Here is a 20194-nt window from a genome sequence, read left to right on the forward strand (position 1 = left end):
GTTACTCTAGGACTTTCACTGTTAGTATCTCTGCCTAGAAAACTCTTACTCTTTTGCTGTTAAACCAATACTTGCTCATTCTTCAAATCTCAGCCTGTCTTTTTAAATGTCTTGCTCCAAGGTACTAGTCTAGACTAGCTTGTCACACCTTTTGTACCTCACTGCTAATAATTTGAGACAGAGAGAGGAAAAAAGTACTCCCTGAGTTCTTTTCCCTCCCGAAACACTGCACACCTAATGCTGTCATTTTCCACAGTCTATCTTTCCTATTAGCCTATATACATTTGTTCCCTGCTATATCCTCAGTGTTGAAAGGCATAATGCCTAAATACAGCCTCATTTCTTTGTTAGATGAATCATTATCATCTCTGAACCAATGGGGAACATTTCAAATAAATATGCTTCCAAGTACTTAATAAGTGTATATCGTTTGTGAAGGACTAGAAGACTTCAGATGTGGTAAATATTCTCAAACTCAAGATTATAGCTAAAATGAGGCAGATACCTTTCGAACCACAATCGCGTCATGGTTGAGATTCTCTACAAAAAACCCTATGGCTCGAAGAGGTAAAACTCGGTCATCTCTCAAGAGTAGAGACAGAAGCCCAATGCCTATATGTTCAAATTTCCAGGGCCTGAAAAAGAGGGGAAAATGGCAAAGAGTATCGCAAATAAAACCACTTTTTAAATAATTCATATCAAAACATTAATTAAAATAGGTCTAAAGAACACCACTCCTCTATCACCAACCCTAAAACCTCCCCTTCCATCTCTGTCCCTCCTAATCGTGTTCTGAATACACAAACCAGAGTATACAGCCAACTATTCATGGCCTTCAATGCAGAAAACCCCTATAGTATTTAAGAGAAATGTTTCGAGAATTACAAACATTTTTTGCACTTACAGATTTCTTTGCTCCACACCATCTAGCAAAGTGTTCACCAAATTCTCATAGTTCCTTAAAGAGTAAACAAACAATTCAGGTGAGGTAGTGTTTTACTAAGATGAACATCAAAGAATATAATAAAAAATTCAAATTCTAGCCAAATTCACCCTCCTCCCCCTGTGCCTCATCACCAGACCATCAAGCCCCTGGTGAGAAGCAAGGCGAGTGAAAGCAGATAGATAAACAGGGATGCTGGGAAAGGAACATGAAGGGCGAGGTACAGGAACAACTCGACTGTTCCCAAGTGGGCATTCCAAAGCAAATCTATGAGTAGCAATCAATTAATTAGGAGTGGTCTATCGATATGGTAATCCAGGTACCTGAAATACATCAGGCATGCTCTAATCCTCGTATAAGAGCCTATAAAGACATTTTACAAACTAGTAAATAGGAATATTCATATATTAATTATACAAAATTAAGCTAAGAAGGCTCTTGCTTGAGTGTTATTTGGTTCCAAAAATCCAAAAACTGTTTACTAATATGCTGATAACCAAATTTGATCAAAAGGTAATTATTATACAAGCTATGAGCAATATACTTAACTCGAATTTAGGATTTAAGGATTAATGTGTATACCAATTACACTGTTTCTGCAATATTACTATCTAAAAGAAAATCAAAAATAATTCACACTGGAAAAAAAGATATGATATTAAAATAACTGTTTTTAAGATGGTGTTTTCATCTCTGCAGCTAAAAGGGAAAAGCAGGGATCTTTGCAACAATTATCTCCTAAGGTTTATTTTTTCAGAAGTCAATGTGCAAAAAATTACTAAGTAATTATGCCACACTTGTACTTTAGAGATATTTAAAAGACATCTATCTTAGCAGACCATCTATCAATTACCTTAGGGCATCAGCATTCCTTTCTTGTTGGCGTATAAGTCCTTCTTTAATTTTTTCTGGGCTAAGCAATATCTGGTTGACAGAAGGGTATTTTGACTGTTCAAGTAATTCTGCTACTGCAACACATGACTTTGGAATCTTAATAAAAGGAAAAAAGCAGGACAACAAATTAAATCTGACAGATACTACAATGTGGGTGGACCTTAACACCGCTGAGCTGAGTGAAAGAAGCTAAACACCAAAGTCCCTGTTTTTATGCTTCTCTTTATATGGAATATCTAATAATGGGCAAGTTTATCAAGAGAGAAAGTAGGTAAGTGATTTCCAGGAGCTTGGAGAGTAGGGGAGTGGGAAGTGACTGCTACTGGGTATAGGGTTACTTTTTGGGTAACAAAAATGTTCTGGAATTAGAGTGGTTATACAACTCTGTGAATATACTGTTGTGAATAACATATGTATCCAATAGTACATGTTGAAGGGGTATGTGGATTATATCTCAATTAACTTTTTTTCTAAAAAAGAAAACATAATCTAATGATAGTTGAAATAGCAAGTCTGTGTTTTATTTAAAATAATTACACTTAGAGCAGTAATGTTTGCTTTTGAGATAGTCTTGCTGTGTCCCCTGAGTAAAGTGGCATCATCACAGCTCACTGTAACCTCAAACTTCTAGACTCAAGTGCCCCCGTCTCCCACGTAGCTGGGGCTACAGGCACCCACCACCATGGCTATTTTTCTATTTTTAATAAGATGGGGTCTCTGTTGCTCAGGCTGGTCTCCAATTCCTGACCTCAAAAGATCTTCCCACCTCAGCCTCCCAGAGTGCTGGGGTTACAGATGTGAGCCCCTAGACCGGGCCTAGAATGGTGATTTTTTTTTTAACCTAGAATGGGATGTCAACCACAAGCACTTTAGCAAAGAGGGGGATTCACCTATGCTCATCCTTCTTTTACCCGCTCTCATATCCTCAGGGGATGTGAATACAGATTTGTGAGTTCTCAGATGATCTGCTCCATTTCTCAGTTTGAACACCACAGAATCTTACTCTTTTTCATTTGTTAAATCATCCAATTGTAATTTTCTTCACTATAAATTATGAACCCAGCAGTCAAACTTTTGTACCTGTGGCAAATATGGCTAACCTCCTAAAATATGTATAATTGACTTTGAATAATGAAGGTGTAGACACACACAAAATAATGGTAAATATAACAGTGTAATAATGCTTTTTACTTCTTGGTAAAAAAAAAAAAAACAACTTGATCTACTGCAGACATGCTACAACTTGCTACTTCACCCCATTACCTACAATAATGATCACTAGAAGTATAAAAAGGAAACAGATAAATACTTTTAAAAAGAACATTAGGATCAAATGCTAAAAATATTATTACTAAAAAAAGACAAAATAAAAAGCATTTTACTAACGCAGTAAAACTTCCACCAAAATTTGAGTGAAAAATAATTTTGCTTACTGTAAAGTCCAAGCCAATTGTTTCATATTGCCTATGAATCTTTTCTGCAAGATCATCAAATAGTCTCACTATGGATGGCTTTTCCAGGGACATTGCTTGGCTAAGCCCCGAAGAAACAATTGCTGGCCAAGTCTGTACAATACAGTCCCAATCATGAAGGTTTGCCAAGCACACACCACTGTGATTTCCAAGAAGACAATACAAGGCACCCTGTAAGAAAAAAGTATTATATGGAAAGTAAAAGGCATTGTCTAATTGTAGCTTACGCACCTACAGTAGTTTTCAAATCTTCATTCATTATTTAAGTTCTTAATATTGTTAGTACATAGGATTACACATTTAAAATGTTACTTCTATAAATGTGACATTCAATGGGCCTCCACTACTATTTCTTTAAGTCATTTAATAGTCTGCTTTAAAAATAGCCATTAATAAGGTAACAGAGAAATGTAAAGATGTTTCTAATACCATCGATACCATTCTATTTTCTTCTACTGTATCATAAGGCCATGAAATGTGAAACTCTGAATGTTATAGGGCCTAATGTTTGAAGTATTTATTAAGTATCAGTTAACACTCAGATGCCAAAAATTTTACTGAGAATATAAAAACTAGATTACTTAATAATGCTGTGTATTTTTTCACCTTGTTTCGCAGGCCCAGGCTGGGTTCAAACCCACCAGTCCCAGTGTATGTGGCTGGTGCCCTAGCTGCTGAGCTACAGGCGCCAAGCCTCCCCACAGGTTCTCTATAAGGTCACTGGTTATCTTGATTTTGTTGAACTAACATATATTGGTCACTTTTGACTTTACCTGACATCTCTCGTTTTCTTCATTTAAATTGCTACCAACCCAGGCAATGGTATAACACCCAATGAGTTAAGTCTTCTACAACACTCTTGAATTACCCATCTATATTGGGGGGTAGAAGGGTCAGCACACTTTTTCTGTGAAGTGTAGTCCATTTGGTCTCTATCTCAGCTACTCTTCTTTGACACTACAGTGTAAAGGCTGCCATACACAGTAAGGAATGGGCACGCCTGTGTTCCAACAGGACTGTTCTTACAAAGCAAGCAGTTGGGCCTGGGCCATATAATTTGTTGACACCTATTTTACAAGTTAATTTCAAGGAACATTTTTGGCGTTCATCTTAATTATCTCCAGAAAGCAACAAACATGGCTAATTGAGTATTCCTTCTGGAAAGATCTTTCTTTGCTTTTCCTCCTTATTTCTTATCTTTCCAATCTCCCTGATGTCAGAAGACTCTTCAATGCAGCTTCCAAAGAAGTTTCAGAATGTGCCTCTCAGTCCCCTTCTCACTCATTTTCTTGGCTCTTACCCTCACACGAAGATTTCAATTGTCACCAACACATACTGAGATGTTATCTTTAAACTCGGATGTCTAACTGCTTACCTGACACTACTTCTCAGTATAGGAACCACTTCAAATTAAACTTGTCCAAACAATTTCATCATCTATTCTCCTATTCTGTTTTTCTGATGTGCCCAACAACTAATCATTCAGTCCAAAAGCTTAGTAATTTTGATACAACTTTCTCATACTCCATCACCAAGTCCTACTATTCTCTCTCCTAAATCACTCTCTATCAATTTCTTTCTACCTAATGATAAGCCAGCAGTTCTCAACCTGTGGGTTGTGACCCCTCTGTAACAACGAAAATACATCCTGCATATCAGATATTTACATTATGATTCATAACAGTAGCACAATTACTGTTATGAAGTAGCAACAAAAATAATTTTATGATTGGGGGTCACCACAACATGAGGAACTGTATTAAAGGGTTGTGGCATTAGGAGGCATTAGGAAGGTTGAGAACCACTGGGATAAGCAATCATATTTTACCTATGCTTTGTTGTATTCCTATGGAAGGTGGCAATTTCCTTATTGTGTCATTTCCTTCTTTCTCTGCTCAAATCTCAAAGCTTTTACTCAGTTGCACCAACTTACTATATCCATTCCTCTCTCAGGCCCTTCCTTCATGCTGGTGATGCTACTCTAAACATTTTGATCTTTCATCTCCCGCTGCTCCCTCCACCCCCACATAGGCCAGCCAGCCTACTTAGTCAGTAGAGGGCAAGTTAAACTCTTCCTCAGGGAAGCCTGTATCTTATACATTGATCACAAACATAAGTAAATAATAATTAGGGAGAAAAAAAAGACTATAACTGTTTAAAAATGTACTGATATCTTCAACTTACTTTGAAATACACAAAAAGGTAAGATGGACAGATAAGTAATAACATACTATAGCAAAATTTTAAATATAGATTCTGAATGGTAGATATATAGATGTTTATTGTAGAATTCTTTCAACTTTTCTGTATGTTTGAAAAATTTCACTCTAAAACAGAAATAGACTCTATACCTTGAACTGCTGTTGGGTGACATCTTGTCTATCAGGCCGTAAGAACTCCAAAACCAAGGGAATGATATCCCTGCAACAGAAGTTATATGCTCCCAATGCAGCAAAAAATGTTTGCTGAGCCTTATTTCTGACCTGCAGAAAGTATTAGTAACAAAGGACTTTTATTAACAGTAGACAAAGTACAAAAGATTTCTAAACGAATTATCAAAAACAACTGATGATAATTAAATGTTTCTCTGATTAACAGAAAAATGATTATCTTTCCATGAAAAGGAAAGCACATTATCACCAAGCACATCTGTGCTTTAGGCTGATGTAGGTTCAAATACTTTTGATAAAGGAGAGAATGAATTATACCTATCTGATATGCATCTGTATGCTAACATGGCTTAAAGTGACCAGCAGACTATGCAACTTTTAATTCTGAGTTACTCTGATAATCTGAGCCAGATTATCTTTTCTATTCATACAAAGAAAATTAAAAACTTTCCAGGAGGATCTTAAGCAAAAGAAATACAGAACAACTTCATCTTTCCAATGCAAACCCTGAGTTAGCCACACATATTTTGAACCCAAATAAAAGATGAGTATAAATTTATAACCTAAGATCTACTTAATAACAGATAATAATTGATAATGGAATAAAAGCAACACACTGTAAATAGTCCCAATTCTTTGAGATATTACTTGGGAAGAGATCTCTGGGTTAGAGATGAAGTATTCCTTATCTGAAATGCTTGAGACCAGTAAGTGTTTGGGATATGGGGGAATTTGAGAATCTTTGCATTATATACTTACTGACTGAACATCCCAAATCCAAAAATCCAAAATCTATAATGCATTTCCTTTGAGTTATGTTAGTGAGCAAAAAGTTTCAGGTTTTGAAGCATTCTGGATTTTCAGATTTGGAACGTTCAACCTATACCTAATTAATATTATTTTACAAAGATAAAATAATTGGTTGTTCATCAATCTCTTGCTTTTTCCAGTTCTCTGTGCTTAGAGATAATCTCTTGGTCTTATGCTATCTTAAAGGATAAACCCTATGCTTCATGTGGTGGCAGCTTCCTAAACCCAACGTCTACGAGGAATTACATGACTTTCATAGACTGGACTTCAACATAGACTGCGTTTCCCTTCAAATGAAAAAAACTGGGAAGTAATTACAAAAAGCAAAATTAAACAATATTAATAAAGACTAGCAATTAATTTGAATACATGTACATTTGCAAATTAAAAAGTTATTTTCTATGCCAGTATGAGTTAAAAGGGCCTAGCTTTTAGTTTTGGATTACTTACCTCCTAGTTGTGTGACCTACAGGAGAAAATATTTAAACTCCCTCATTAAATGGGATATTTAGATTGTTTGTAATAGAACAGGTGAGTGGGGATGAAGGAAGGGGAGGGCAGGGTGTTTGTTAAGGCTTACCTGACTATAAGAACTTGTAGATAAACGGAGAAGATCTCTGATCATATCTTGATGTATTTTTTTGTATTCGCAACCCTCAACAGTTAGTGTTCGTAGCTAAGAAAACAAATAAACGAAACCTCAAAGTATTTACTGAAAGTTCATTTGATTATGAAAAACAAATAAATAAATATTCATCTAGAAAATTTGCTTTTTTCTTTATTAAGAAAAATATTTTGCAGATTAATAAGGATACAATTAGGGTACAGCGTTTGCAGTTAGGTGAAACCTGGTTTTTAAGAAGTCACCATGGGGTGGTGCCTGTGGCTCACTGAGTAGGGTGCTAGCCCCATATACCAAGGGTGGTGGGTTCAAACGCGGCCCCAGCCAAACTGTAATAAAAAATAGCCAGGCGTTGTGGCCAGCGCCTATACTCCTAGCTGCTCAGGAGGCTGCGGCAAGAGAATTGCCTAGGCCCAAGAGTTGGAGGTTGCTGTGAACTACGATGCCACAGCACTCTACCGAGGGCAACAAAGTGAGACTCTGTCTCTAAAAAGAAAAATAAATAAATAAAAAGTCACCATGATTCAAGATACTTACCTCATGCTGCAACATTACTCTGTCAATCAATAGTGCTCTGATATGTTGTTTTTTTCCATGGAGCTGGAAAACAAAGAGCAAACACCTCATATTTTCCCTAAGCGACTTCAACAACAGATTTCTCTAAATCCCTTAAAGAGAAATTAGTTTTAAAAAGACCCATAGTGAAATAACGAATGCTGATGGTATTTCATTCATTCTAAACCCATTGGTCTTATATTTAAAATATGCTATCTCAATTAATTTTATGGCTAATAGTAAAAACATCTCCCTTTAAAATGGCTCACCTAATCCTGTTTTTCTTTGATAGGTTATTTAATGGATCCATGCATGGGAGAACAAAGTTGGGTCCTTATTCAGTTAAATATTAAAAGTACAAATACAATCTAAGAAAACCGCTCAACTCTCTTATATTTATAAAATGGTTTTCAGGGGCTTGGCGCCCATAGCACAGTGGTTATAGCGCCAGCCACATACACTGAAGTTGGTGGGCCGAGGCCAGCTAACTAACAATGACAACTGCAACAACAACAAAAATAACCAAGATTGTGGCGGGCACCCATTGTCCCAGCTACTTGGGAGGCTGAGGCAAGAGAATCGCTTGAACCCAAGAGTTTCAGGCTGCTGTGAGCTGTCACGCCATTGCACTCTATCAAGGGTGATGTAGTGAGATTCTGTCTCAAATAAATAAATAAATGAAAATGGCTTTCAGGGTAACCATGTATATTTACTACAGCCTATAACATAATTTATAGTTCCAAAAATTCTTAATTTAAGCTTTTTGCCCACATAATCTTCCACTCAGTCATGAAAGGCAGATACCTGGGACTCAAAGACTATTCCTCTTTTATAACCTGTATCTCATTAGTCACTCACCCCCATAATTATACCTTTTTCAACACCTTATCTCTATTCCAGATTCAGACTGTGTTTTTCACATGGAACTACAATAGTTTACCTACCCTCCTTGCTTCCAGTATCAATCATTTAGTACTTAATTCTCACTGCAATAGCAAAGCTTTTCAGTATTTAATGACATGAATATTATCTTTCTGCTACCCAAAGATCTATTTAAGAGCCTATAATGACTGGCCCACTGTGGAATATAAAACTGAAGCACCTGCTCACAACAAATGAAACTACAAACAACCTAGTTTACCTCTTAGCACTCTTTCCTCCAGCCACACTGTCCCTAATGCATGCCATTCTCTCTGTCTAAAGTATCTATCTTCTCTTGTTTAAACAAATAACAGAACCCTTTTCAGTAAAATTTTCCTGTAAAAGAACACTGCTGTGAACATTTCCTGTCTGTTTCTTCCACATTCCCAGAGAAGCTTAAACTGACTTCAATTGGAGCACAAATATAATATAAATTTTTCTCACATCCACATAAAATACAATGCTTCAAACTCATGCCTGCAGACAGCCAGGTGTGGTGGCTCACGCCTAGAATCCCAGCACCTGGAAAGCTGAGGCCAGTGGATTGCCTGAGCTCAGAAGTTCAAGACCAATCTGAGCAAGTGCAAGACCGTTTCTAAAAAATAGCTGGGCGCTGTGGCAGATGCCTATAGTCCCAGCTACCTGGGAGGCTGAAGCAAGAGAATCACTTGGCCCCAGGAGTTTGAGGTTGCCATGATCTAAGAGGCCGCAGCAGTCTACCAAGGGAGACCAAGTGAGACTCTGTATCAAAAACAAACAAACAAAATTCATGCCTGTAGCCAATTCCTCCTATCTAGTTCATTATTTCAAGTTCTTAAAAGGCAGCTTGAATGCTACTGTCCAAATTCTCACTGAGTTTAGAGACTACTATCATGGAAAATGACAGAAGAATTTGCATAAGGAAAATACATTTTTTTCCCCCTAAAACTAGTTTGATTTCTAACATGATGCTTTTAGCTTTTACAAAATACTTTAAAATTTTCTAGTTTTACTTATAGGAAAACTTCCATTGTATGATAAATAATCCCTAAAGCAAGAGATTATTATATATCTTTTTAGAAAACAATTCAAACTTTTAGGTGAAAATACTGACCCGATTTTCCATTGATTTCTTTACTAAGTTAAAGCTTTTCCATCGAGAATCAAATTCATGCTTGTGAGATCCTTGGAATTGCAGAAGGTCTCCAATAATCTGTATCAAAGAATTTCAATTTTTATTTGCAAATCATCAAGTCAACCATGATCATATTAATAATTATGCAGCTATTAAATAACAATTATACCTTTATGATAAGAAACAATGACTTGGTATCATCTTCCGAATTATCGAGTATGTGATCTAGAAAAAGAAGAAGGATTTTGGTTGAAATACTGTAAGAATCTAAAGGATCCACAGTTAAAGAACAAACAAGCAAAAATCACTGCCCCAATATTCTCACCATTTAAAATAAAAAATACAAAAGCTACTCTATGCTATAGAATAAGATTCCTGCCAGGTGTGGTGGTTCGTGCCCAAGGCTGGTGGATTGCCTGAGCAAGAGTGAGACCCCATCTCAAAAAAGCATGGTGTGTGGGTGAGCGCCCATAGTCCCAGCTACTCAGGAGGCTAAGGCAAGATAATCCCTTGGGCCTAAGAATTTGAGATTGCTGTGAGCTATGATGCTACAGCACTCTACTGAGGGCAACACAGTGAGACTCTGTCTCCAAAAAAAAAAAAAAGAAAGTAGAGTAAGATTCCTACTCTGTGAGGCCGAGGCTGGTGGACTGCTTGAGCTCATGAGTTTGAGACCAGCCTGAGCAAGAGCAAGACCCTGTCTCTAAAAAAACAGCCAGGCATTGTGACAGGTGCCTGTAGTCCCAGCTACTCAGGAGGCTCAGGCAAGATAATCACTTATCGCTTGAGCCCAAGAGTATGAGGTTGCTGTAAGCTATAACGTCACAGCACTCTAGTGGGGGAAGATAAAGTGAGACTCTGCCTCAAAAAAGAGTAAGATTCCTAAATAGTTTAATACAAATAAATCAAATGTATATAGAATACTTACTAAGAAGTTTCCTTATGACCCTAGCAATTGCTTCTCGGTGGTTCTCTCTGGATAGATCTATTTTTAAAGAAAATAAGAGAAAGCATTTTAGACATTGAATGTTTCTCAGACCATTATATTTCTTATGAATAACTTATATGTCAGAAAGAGATAAAATATCCAGGAACAACACAAATGGATCTGCTTTTATCATAGTTGAATTAGTGGTTAGACATGAGAGAGAATAACTTCTGAAATCTCCACATTTAAAATGAACTGCTTAGAAAAAAATATTAAATTAGATTAAGTTAAAATAAAACCAACTGCTTAGACCCTCAGAAGATAGCTTGAGCCCAGGAGTTTGAGGCTACAAGATCATTACACTGCACTCTAGCCAGCAACAGAGTTAAGACCCTATTCTCAAAATAAAAATTTTAAAAACAGGGTGGCGCCTGTGGCTCAGTCAGTAAGGCACAGGCTCCACATACTGAGGATGGTCGTTTCAAACCCAGCCCCAGCCAAACTGCAACAACAGCAACAAAATAGCCGGGCATTATGGTGGACGCCTGTGGTCCCAGCTACTTGGGAGGCTGAGACAAGAGAATCACCTATGCCCAAGAGTTGGAGGTTGCTGTGAGCTGTGACTCCACAGCACTCCACTGAGGGTGATAAAGTGAGCCTCTGTCTCTACAACAACAACAACAACAAAAAATTAAAATATTTGCTTATAAAACTTTATTGTCCAGGAAGGTTGGGGAGATGAGGACAGGGAGAGTAAAACCATCTTCACCAATATTTCAAAGGCTCTTGTGAGTAGAAAGCACCAATGTATTATACCTTAGGAATTAGTGCATGCAACTAACTCTAACATTAATCCAAAAGGAAGTGTCCTGAATTTCTATTAATGTTAGATTCAGAATTAAATTAACATAACAAAATGTTTCACATAAACAGTAATATTTAACTTACTCTGACAGAAAGATAAAAGATCATCAGAATATAAAGTCATAATATTCCTATTTATATCAACTATTTAAGTCCTGAAAAATTTTTACACATAAATGAACATTACAAGACATGAAAGCCTACCTCTGATGCAGAAAGCATTCAGATATTGATTTACTGACCTAATTTTATCTTTTATTGGCTATTCTTTATACAATTTTCCAGTTTACATGAGTAGTATGTAATTAATATTCATTTTTTTGAGGCCAGAAAAATCATTAACTACAAAACTATTCCATTTTAATCCTTACAGTGGGGGGTGACCAAAAACGTCTGCACAGATACACTGAGATTAGGTTTCACATACCATATTCAAGTCCAGTAAACAACTCTGTCTCTTCCAAGGACACCATACTTGGTACCCTGTGTAAAAACAAGAATGCTTGCATTTATTAATAAGACCAATACAAAAGCATTAAAGGGAAAAGTCTCATTGCTAGACTGTTTAAATCAAAATGAAGATAATACTCTTAAGAAAAACAGATTTCCCATCTTCAATTATTTATTCTTCTGAAGATTAATGCTATCTGTTTTGGTAAGAACCATATTACTTATCTTAAAGAAAATATTAATTTAGTGATTTCAGAAGAAAAATTCAACTCCCAAAGAAACATGATATCAAATATTTAACAGATTAAATCTGCTGATAAACATTCATATAAAGAAAAGTCAGCTTCCTAATGATGCAGTTATGGATAAAACTCACAGTCTAAATTTACTGAAGCATACATAGCAGACGAGCTTAGGTAATCATTACTTTTGTCTTTAAACCCAGTCAAATGGATCTCTCCTAATACCTGCAGTAGAATGCCACTCCTTTTGAAGAAATACTGATATAAAAACATTTCATTTCCTAATTAAAGATCTGCTGCAACAAATTATGTTACCACAACCAGACCTAAGTAGTTAAGTTCATTAAAAGGTTAAAAATCGCTTTTTAGGTACGCAAGAACAGATTTTACAGAATAAGAACCTATATATCTGAAATCTAAATTTTCTTCAATGAAAAATATACCTCAATTTTTGACATTTTATTTCAAAGTATGCAACTTGATTTATAACTTTTTTAAACAAAGAGATGAGTACCTTCTAAGAGGCACAAGTGCTAAGAAAACATGAGGTAAGCATATTTAATACAGGGATGATTAGTAAGTGGGAATTTTATTAATACTTATCACCGACAAACTGTTAATAATTATTTAATTTATTGCAAGTGCTAATTTTTAAATCAACATATTCCCAGCTCTATTGTATACCACCCAAAGTAGTTGAATTAAATGGGCTATCTGTTCCTTAATATTTGACAGTTACGAATTTAAGTATTTATCTAAGTAATAAGTAACCACATTATAATTTCTAAAATGACAGTTATTTATGCCCATCACCGTAATGTACTGCCTAGGAAAGCCAAAATACCCTATCAAGTTTTAAACTCAAGCCTACAGAGTATAACTAAGGAATGTCTTTTTCACCAACTGACTTCAAAGTTCACTAATATTTTACAATATAAAATGCTAACTTGCTTTTTCAGAGACTTTAAAGAATAAATTCTTCTTAAATTTTGGATTTCATTGTATAAAGCTTTGACCTTTGGCAACAGCTTTCAAACTTGAGCATCCCATATCTTTGTACATGATCAAAAAGGATACATGTATCAAAAGTCCAATTAGTAAAAAAATCAGATTCCTTCCTTTAAAATGAACTTCAAATCTCTATTGAAGGTAGATTTCACTACCAAAAAGAAAAGGCCTGTGTTCAGAGAGTAGCAAGAATAAAGCCAAGTGGGTTATCAATCTCCCACCCAGACTAGAGCATGGATGGGGCAGTGCTTGCCTCGGGCTGTTACGTGAGAATACTGTCTCGCCACTGCAGTTACAAACACAGGTCGCTTTTAAAATAGAAATACAATTTTCACCATAGCCAGTCCGTACCTGTGTCCTATTATATTGAATCAAGCATGAATTTTAATTATTTTCACATTGTACAAATAAGATTAAAAAAGCAACTTCTAAAGCAAACTATTCTCCATGATTTTTACTACATCAAAAACCCCTATCAGGTGGGAATTTGAAGCGGTTTTGTTGCATGCATTTCTAGCTGTGGTAACTATAATCACATATAAAAACAAATTTCACCTAGGAGTCCTTTTAATTACTTCTGCATCCGAAAATTCAAAGAAATGTTAATACTTATCCTGACTACTTAAAAAAACCCCATCCTGTACAAGATTTAAAAATATTGAGCAAAATATTTAAATTAAAATGTCTTATCCTCTTCCTCTACTTTTAAAACCTGAATTCAAACATATCTTCCGTATCTTTTGTATACGACCCTTGAACAACACAGGTTTGAGCTGCACGGGTCCACTTATATGTAGATTTTTTTCCCCACCCAAACACAGTTCACAAATACAGTATCTGCAGGATGAAAAGCCTGTGCATATGCTGGGCTGACTTTCTGTATAGATGGGTTCCACAGAGCTGGCTGTGGGCCTGAGCATACATGGATTTTGTTAGACACAGGTCTAACCCCCCCCGAGTGTATGGAGGGATGACTATCAATAGAAGCTACCTGGGTAGATACACATTTTAGCTTTATTTCTTTTTATCCACCACAAGTTCCTTCTGTGCTTATGCATCTAAGATTCAGCTTTGACTTTTTCTTATAAACCATTAATTAATTAAACTCCAATTGGATTGACACGCTTTACATTAAATGTTTTATTTCTCAGAAGTATAAGTATTTCTAGTAAGTATTTCTTTTGAACTTTAGGAGAATGATTTTCTAAATGAAATCTTGATCAATTACCTAAGTAAAACTACAATTTTCTTTGTGGCCACCTTATAGGTCTAGGAATGGCCAGACTACATTCTCATATTTAAGACTGCTTTGGTAACTTTTAGTTATGCACATAATCTTAACTGAACAGGCTTAATGTGCCATCAACATTTGTTCTGATTAAATGCTATAACAACATTACCTATTCAAATCCAACACTAAATCTCTTCCCCACTCCATATGAAATTCATCCTATTCATTCACTGGTTCTTTTTACAAATAGTAATTATCACCTGACCTCAGGAACTCTGAAAAATAATTGCAACACACATATTGTAAAATAATACCATATGCAATAAAGTTAAATCAACTTCACAGATCCTAGATAGTCCCACGCCACATTATTTATAACAAAATGTGTTCAAACACTCGTATCATTCATTGTGCCACTAAAAAAAGACACATGAATTTTCCACAACTATGTCATCTGTACCACTAGATGGCAGTCTCCTTTAAATTTGATTAGAGTCAAACTATGAAAATATCACTGGTGTGAAAGAGAGGATGGTAAAAAACAAAGAATTAATACCATAAAGACAAAATATATAATAAAATCATTTATATAAAAGGTAGCAAGATGAACTATCATGAAACAGCTGCAAGCAATAATATAAAATTCTTCCTGTGTTTAAGTGAAAGAATATCCTACTTATACCAATAATCCTCTTCTCAAAAACAAACATGAAAAGCGTAAAACCAAGCCACTAATAGGTTTTTTCTTTTCAAGGTGCAAGTGTTTCCCAAGAGACAATTAGGCCTGTTTTTGCGATCTATTATCCAATTCAATCCTAGGTATCAATAATAGCTATAAACACAATGGAAAAGCTGGCTCTTACTCCACCATGTGAGCAAAGGTTGCTTAAGTAAAGAGAACTCTCACAAACTGCTAAATTTAAAATTAACTCTGAGAACAGGAACTATTTCCATGTCTGACATACAAGCTTTTAAAAATCAACGAAAACAGTCAGAAGGTGAAATAAGGAGAAAACAGGGTTACTCACCGTGGAGTAGTAACTGTTTCCTTTTCTGTGTGCAGCTCCCCCAGCAGAGCTGGGTAGTTTCCTGGAGGTGCCAAGAGAGGTTAGCTAGCCCTGCCCCTCATTGCAGAAGCAATACATCCTTTCACATATCAATGAAACGGTCTCACTATTAGACCTTTAAGTATGAATTTTTTGACTAAAAAGTTAGTAAAAGCTGAGATCCTAAGAATGATTTAACTAAGAATGATTTAACAGATCTATCAGAGGAACGGGGGCAAAAAGTAAATTATTCGAGATGAAAATGATGACTCCTCTACCTTGAGTAACCCTGTTTTTTTTTTTTTTTTAGATGTTAGTTTTTTGCATCCTGTAATAATTGGTTAGAGCTAAAAGATTATATAGAGAGTGGGCTGCAAAGTGAGAAATTAATGGTGATTTCAGGATTAAAGCCAAGTGTCCAAAATTCCTGTTACCCTGGAAAGATATAATCCTACTTCCACATCTATGAAGGTAGAAAAGAACTATGAGTATAAGCTATACCACAAATAATTCTCTTAAAACATTAAAGTTTCCAACAGCAAAATAGGTTCTATTTTAAGATTAATTCAGCAACCTGTGGTACCTAACAAAGCTGTTAAAAATTCAAATTGTTTCAAATCCTAGTGAACTAGAAAAATTTACCCCTAGTTACCCTTACGGACCTAAGTATACGCATCCTTTAAAATGTGTAAGTACAAGATACTTAGGAACCTTAGACTGCTAAAGGTCTAAAAGTACAATGTGGGTACCATTGGGTAGATCATTTACTTTTATACTTGGGACTTAGCTTTTTATTTTTTGTCAGTCTCTAATCACATAGCATGGAAAGTAGGTTTTTCCCAGTCAGTAGCCATTTCCCTGAACAATGACATTTTAAGACCATCCCATATAGAAAACTAGGAACTTCGATTTTCTTACAGGAAAACTCAGAAGTACATTAAGCTTCTAGTTTTTCAACACCACAATTTTCCAGAAGACAAATACTAATACATGTACATGGCAAACTTAATATTGAGAAATCTGACCCCCCCAAAACATTATAGCAGCTATAGTATTTTACATAACTAAAATTCACATAAATTTAAATTTTAAAAAGTGATCTGAGTTGCTATGTGCTTTCAAAAACTGGTCTGGTAGTTCAGAAAACGCATACTGCCTCATAATACCGCAGCCAAATTGTTTGTCACTAACAAGAGAGACTTCCAGGGGCATTACACTACGGCATAATCACAATCACGAGTCTCCCTTACTCCCTAGTGCATGTCCCCCTTTTCCCTATAGAGTAACTAACGTCCTAAATTAGTTTCCTTTTCCTCTAGTAGTTTTAAATTGATCTGCTGATAATCTCTGTGAATTTGCTACAAATATCCTTTTTTCACACTAGGCAGTGTAATTTCTTATCATCGAACAATGGAATATCAACTGAAATTATTTTATTAGTTTTTTTCAAATCAATTTAGATTTTAAAAGATTTTAACAATTATTGATCTATTTTAGAATAAGCAATTTAGAAATTTTAAAGGCAATTTTATGTTACTTTGGTGAGAATTTATCATCTGTAAAAAGAGTCAAAATATTATACAGGAAATAAATGTAAAAAGTCATACTCTGCCAAAATAAATTACAATTGCAGATGAAGGTAAGTCCAGTTCTAAACTGAAATAGATTCTAGTAAAAACTTAAAAAGTCAAAAGAAGACTTAATCAACTACCTCTTTTGATAATTTGAACGCAAAGAGCTACTCATTTATTTTTTGTCTTTTCATTTTTTTTGAGATGGCTTTTCACGATATTGCCCAGATTGACCTTGAATTTCTGGGCTCAAGCAATCCTGTTGCCTCAGCCTCCCAAGAAGCAGAAATTATATATAGGCTTATACCATCATGCCCAGCTATTCTTAATTCCATTTTAATGTAATCATCTGCATAGCTATAAAGAACCATAAAAGTATGTTATGATTCAGTGTTTTTTTTTTGGAGACAGAGTCTCACTATGTCGCCCTCAGTAGAGTGCCATGGCATCACAGCTCACAGCAACCTTAACTCTTAGGCTTAAGCGATCCTCTTGCCTCAGCCTCCCAAGAAGCTGGGAGTACAGGCGCCCACCACAATGCCCAGCCATTTGTTTTTGGTTGTAGTTGTCACTGTTGTTTGGCAGGCCAGGGTTGGGTTTGAACCCGCCAGTTCTGGTGCATGTGGCAGAAGCCCTAGCCACTGAGCTACAGGCACCAAGCTTGATTCAATGATTTTTGAAAACTGAAATTTTAATGTTTTCTTTCATTGTTATATATTAAATGTATATTAAAACATTTTATATTTTCATTTTAAATACACATAAATATATAAAATTTTATATTTATATTTTTAAATATATTTTCTATTACTTCATTATGTTTTATTAATTTTTCACTCTAAATGTGAAAATTCTAATACACAAAGCATTTCAGTATAAATTTACCTTTCCTACTCAGTATTTCTAGGAAAAGCCTATAATGGATACTCAGGATTAACTGTATGACTTTAAGACATCATAATGTAGGCTAACAATTTGCCTATTTATATCCTATGGTATTCATAAAATTTTTGTAATATATTCTCTTCCTTACTAAAAATACATTTCATTATATAAAATTTACGACACTTATCATGATGTACGTTTATTTCAAAGAATAAAGACTTTGCTTCATGTTCACTATTATAGAGCACATTGCATAAAAAGAGCTACATGAAATGCAAGAGAAATTTCTAAGCCTACTTAGCAGCACTGCTAAATTTTTTGCACTCAGTACTAAAAATGTAATAACACAGAAGACACAAACTTTTGCTCAGATAAATTACTGGATTAAAGACCATGATTCTTTTTGTCAATACCTTCAGATGGAACTCAATTTACTGATGACTGATGTGCTACATTTTGGCAAGTACAAAATAGCTCTTTGCATGCCATAAAAGGGTCAAGTTCTTACTGTGTTTGTACACTGTTAAGATCACAGGGGGAAAATCCAAACAATTTCTGCAGGCCTCTCACTTTAAAATAGTCTTTAAAATCAATCTCTTTTGACAGAAATGAATTTTGGTACAAATACTGTATCAAACTATAAAACCGATGAAAAACAAAAGTTCTTTTAAAAAAACTGAGCAAATTCTAGGCAAACTTCAAGCAGATTAACTTACCTGACATGACCCTAATTCTCCTTTTTAAACCTAATAAACATCTAAAAAGTTCAATGGCTAAAAATGTCTATAAATGTGAATTATGTAAATAAATGGGAATTACAGAAAAATCTGACTCTAAATAATGATTACACAGAAAATACAAAATATGGGACTGACAAGTCATATTTTTAAACCAATCCTTGAAGGTTTTTAAGATTTTTATTATAAAATCAGCAAATAATTCTCCCTTTTGTGTTTTTTTGAAACGGGAAGCTCCTTATTCATTTTATATGATTTTCATTAACTTGCTCAAAAAATGCGCTGTTTATCTTTTTTAAAAAATGATCTAAGGAGTATACTGAAACTAGCATCTATAACTAGCATCTAACTTAAGCTAAAGTTATTACATGCTGTTCATTTTATTCTAACTCCATTTTTTCAGCTTAATTGGTAGAGCTGACAGTGGATTCAAACTGAGACGTTCATTCAAAATAACAACACTATGAGGTGGGATCTGACCTAATGTGCACACTGTGAGGGTGTATAACATGCTCCCTGGGTGAGGGGCTCTTCTACAAATGGAACTTTATCCTGGAAGTGAGAATAATGTAACCTAATGTACCCTCATACTAATTTGAATAAAGTTTAAAAAAAGACAATACTCTGAAAAGCACTTAAAAATCATTAAAGCAAATTGGTACAAAGTTCAGAATCATAATAAACACTGAAGAACTAGTTATTAAGAAACACCTTGGTTTTTGTTCTATAAAATCCTAAATCAGTATTTACTGAAGACAAAGGAAAGAACTATTTTTCTTTCTTATTTAAAGAAGAATAGTTACCTTAATTAATAATTTACTCAGTAAACTAACAGGATAATGGACTAACAGGGCGGTGCCTGAGGCTCAGTGAGTAGGGCACCGACCCCACATACCAAGGGTGGTGGGTTCAAACCTGGCCCCAGCCAAATTGCAACAAAAAAATAGCTGGGCATTCTGGCTGGCGCCTGCAGTCCCAGCTACTCAGGAGGCTGAGGCAAGAGAATCGCCTAAGCCCAGGAATTGGAGGTTGCTGTGAGCTGTCACACGACAGTAACTCTACCAAAAGCGATAAAGCTAGACTCTGTCTCTAAAAAAAATTAAAATAAAAAATAAAAACAGACTAACATCTAATGTTATTCTATCTTGGCATGATATGAAAATCTGAATAAAGCCTTCAGGAAGTTTAGAGACCTAAACTGTGCCTCCCATATTTCTGACCTCACAATGACAAATGAAAGGTTAAAGTGATAGAGAAATAACAGCAGTTAACAGAACAGTTAACTTATTACTTGACTAAGACTTATATGTCAAATGGCAAAATAGTTACTTTTACTTACAAGTTAGTAACAGGCTCTCCTTTCAATGGAGGCAGGAGGTTTCCTGAGCCAATTAAACAGTTGTGCACTATAGTCAGACTCTGCAGAATATCATCTCTGGAAAAGACCAAAAACGTTTCCATACTTTAGAGGACGCCTACTTCGTATTTAACAAGCCTTTTGGAGTCTAATG

General features: G+C 35.3%; 1 protein-coding gene across 1 annotated transcript in view; it reads right to left on the minus strand.

Moving 5' to 3' along the window:
- Positions 1 to 20194, minus strand: part of PSME4 (proteasome activator subunit 4) — a 109035-nt gene that overhangs the window by 34025 nt on the left and 54816 nt on the right. The window contains exons 20-31 of the mRNA XM_023512066.1: positions 20023 to 20118; positions 11941 to 11996; positions 10650 to 10706; positions 9891 to 9946; positions 9701 to 9799; positions 7669 to 7731; positions 7090 to 7185; positions 5661 to 5792; positions 3271 to 3480; positions 1797 to 1933; positions 905 to 958; positions 506 to 635 (exon numbers count right to left, since the gene is read on the minus strand). Coding sequence (XP_023367834.1) covers positions 506 to 635; positions 905 to 958; positions 1797 to 1933; positions 3271 to 3480; positions 5661 to 5792; positions 7090 to 7185; positions 7669 to 7731; positions 9701 to 9799; positions 9891 to 9946; positions 10650 to 10706; positions 11941 to 11996; positions 20023 to 20118 — 1186 coding nt within the window. The remainder of the gene's footprint in view (positions 1 to 505; positions 636 to 904; positions 959 to 1796; positions 1934 to 3270; positions 3481 to 5660; positions 5793 to 7089; positions 7186 to 7668; positions 7732 to 9700; positions 9800 to 9890; positions 9947 to 10649; positions 10707 to 11940; positions 11997 to 20022; positions 20119 to 20194) is intronic.

Source organism: Otolemur garnettii, unplaced genomic scaffold (assembly GCF_000181295.1).
Source record: "Otolemur garnettii isolate 467f Iridium unplaced genomic scaffold, OtoGar3 scaffold00024, whole genome shotgun sequence".
Taxonomy (NCBI): Eukaryota; Metazoa; Chordata; class Mammalia; order Primates; family Galagidae; genus Otolemur; species Otolemur garnettii.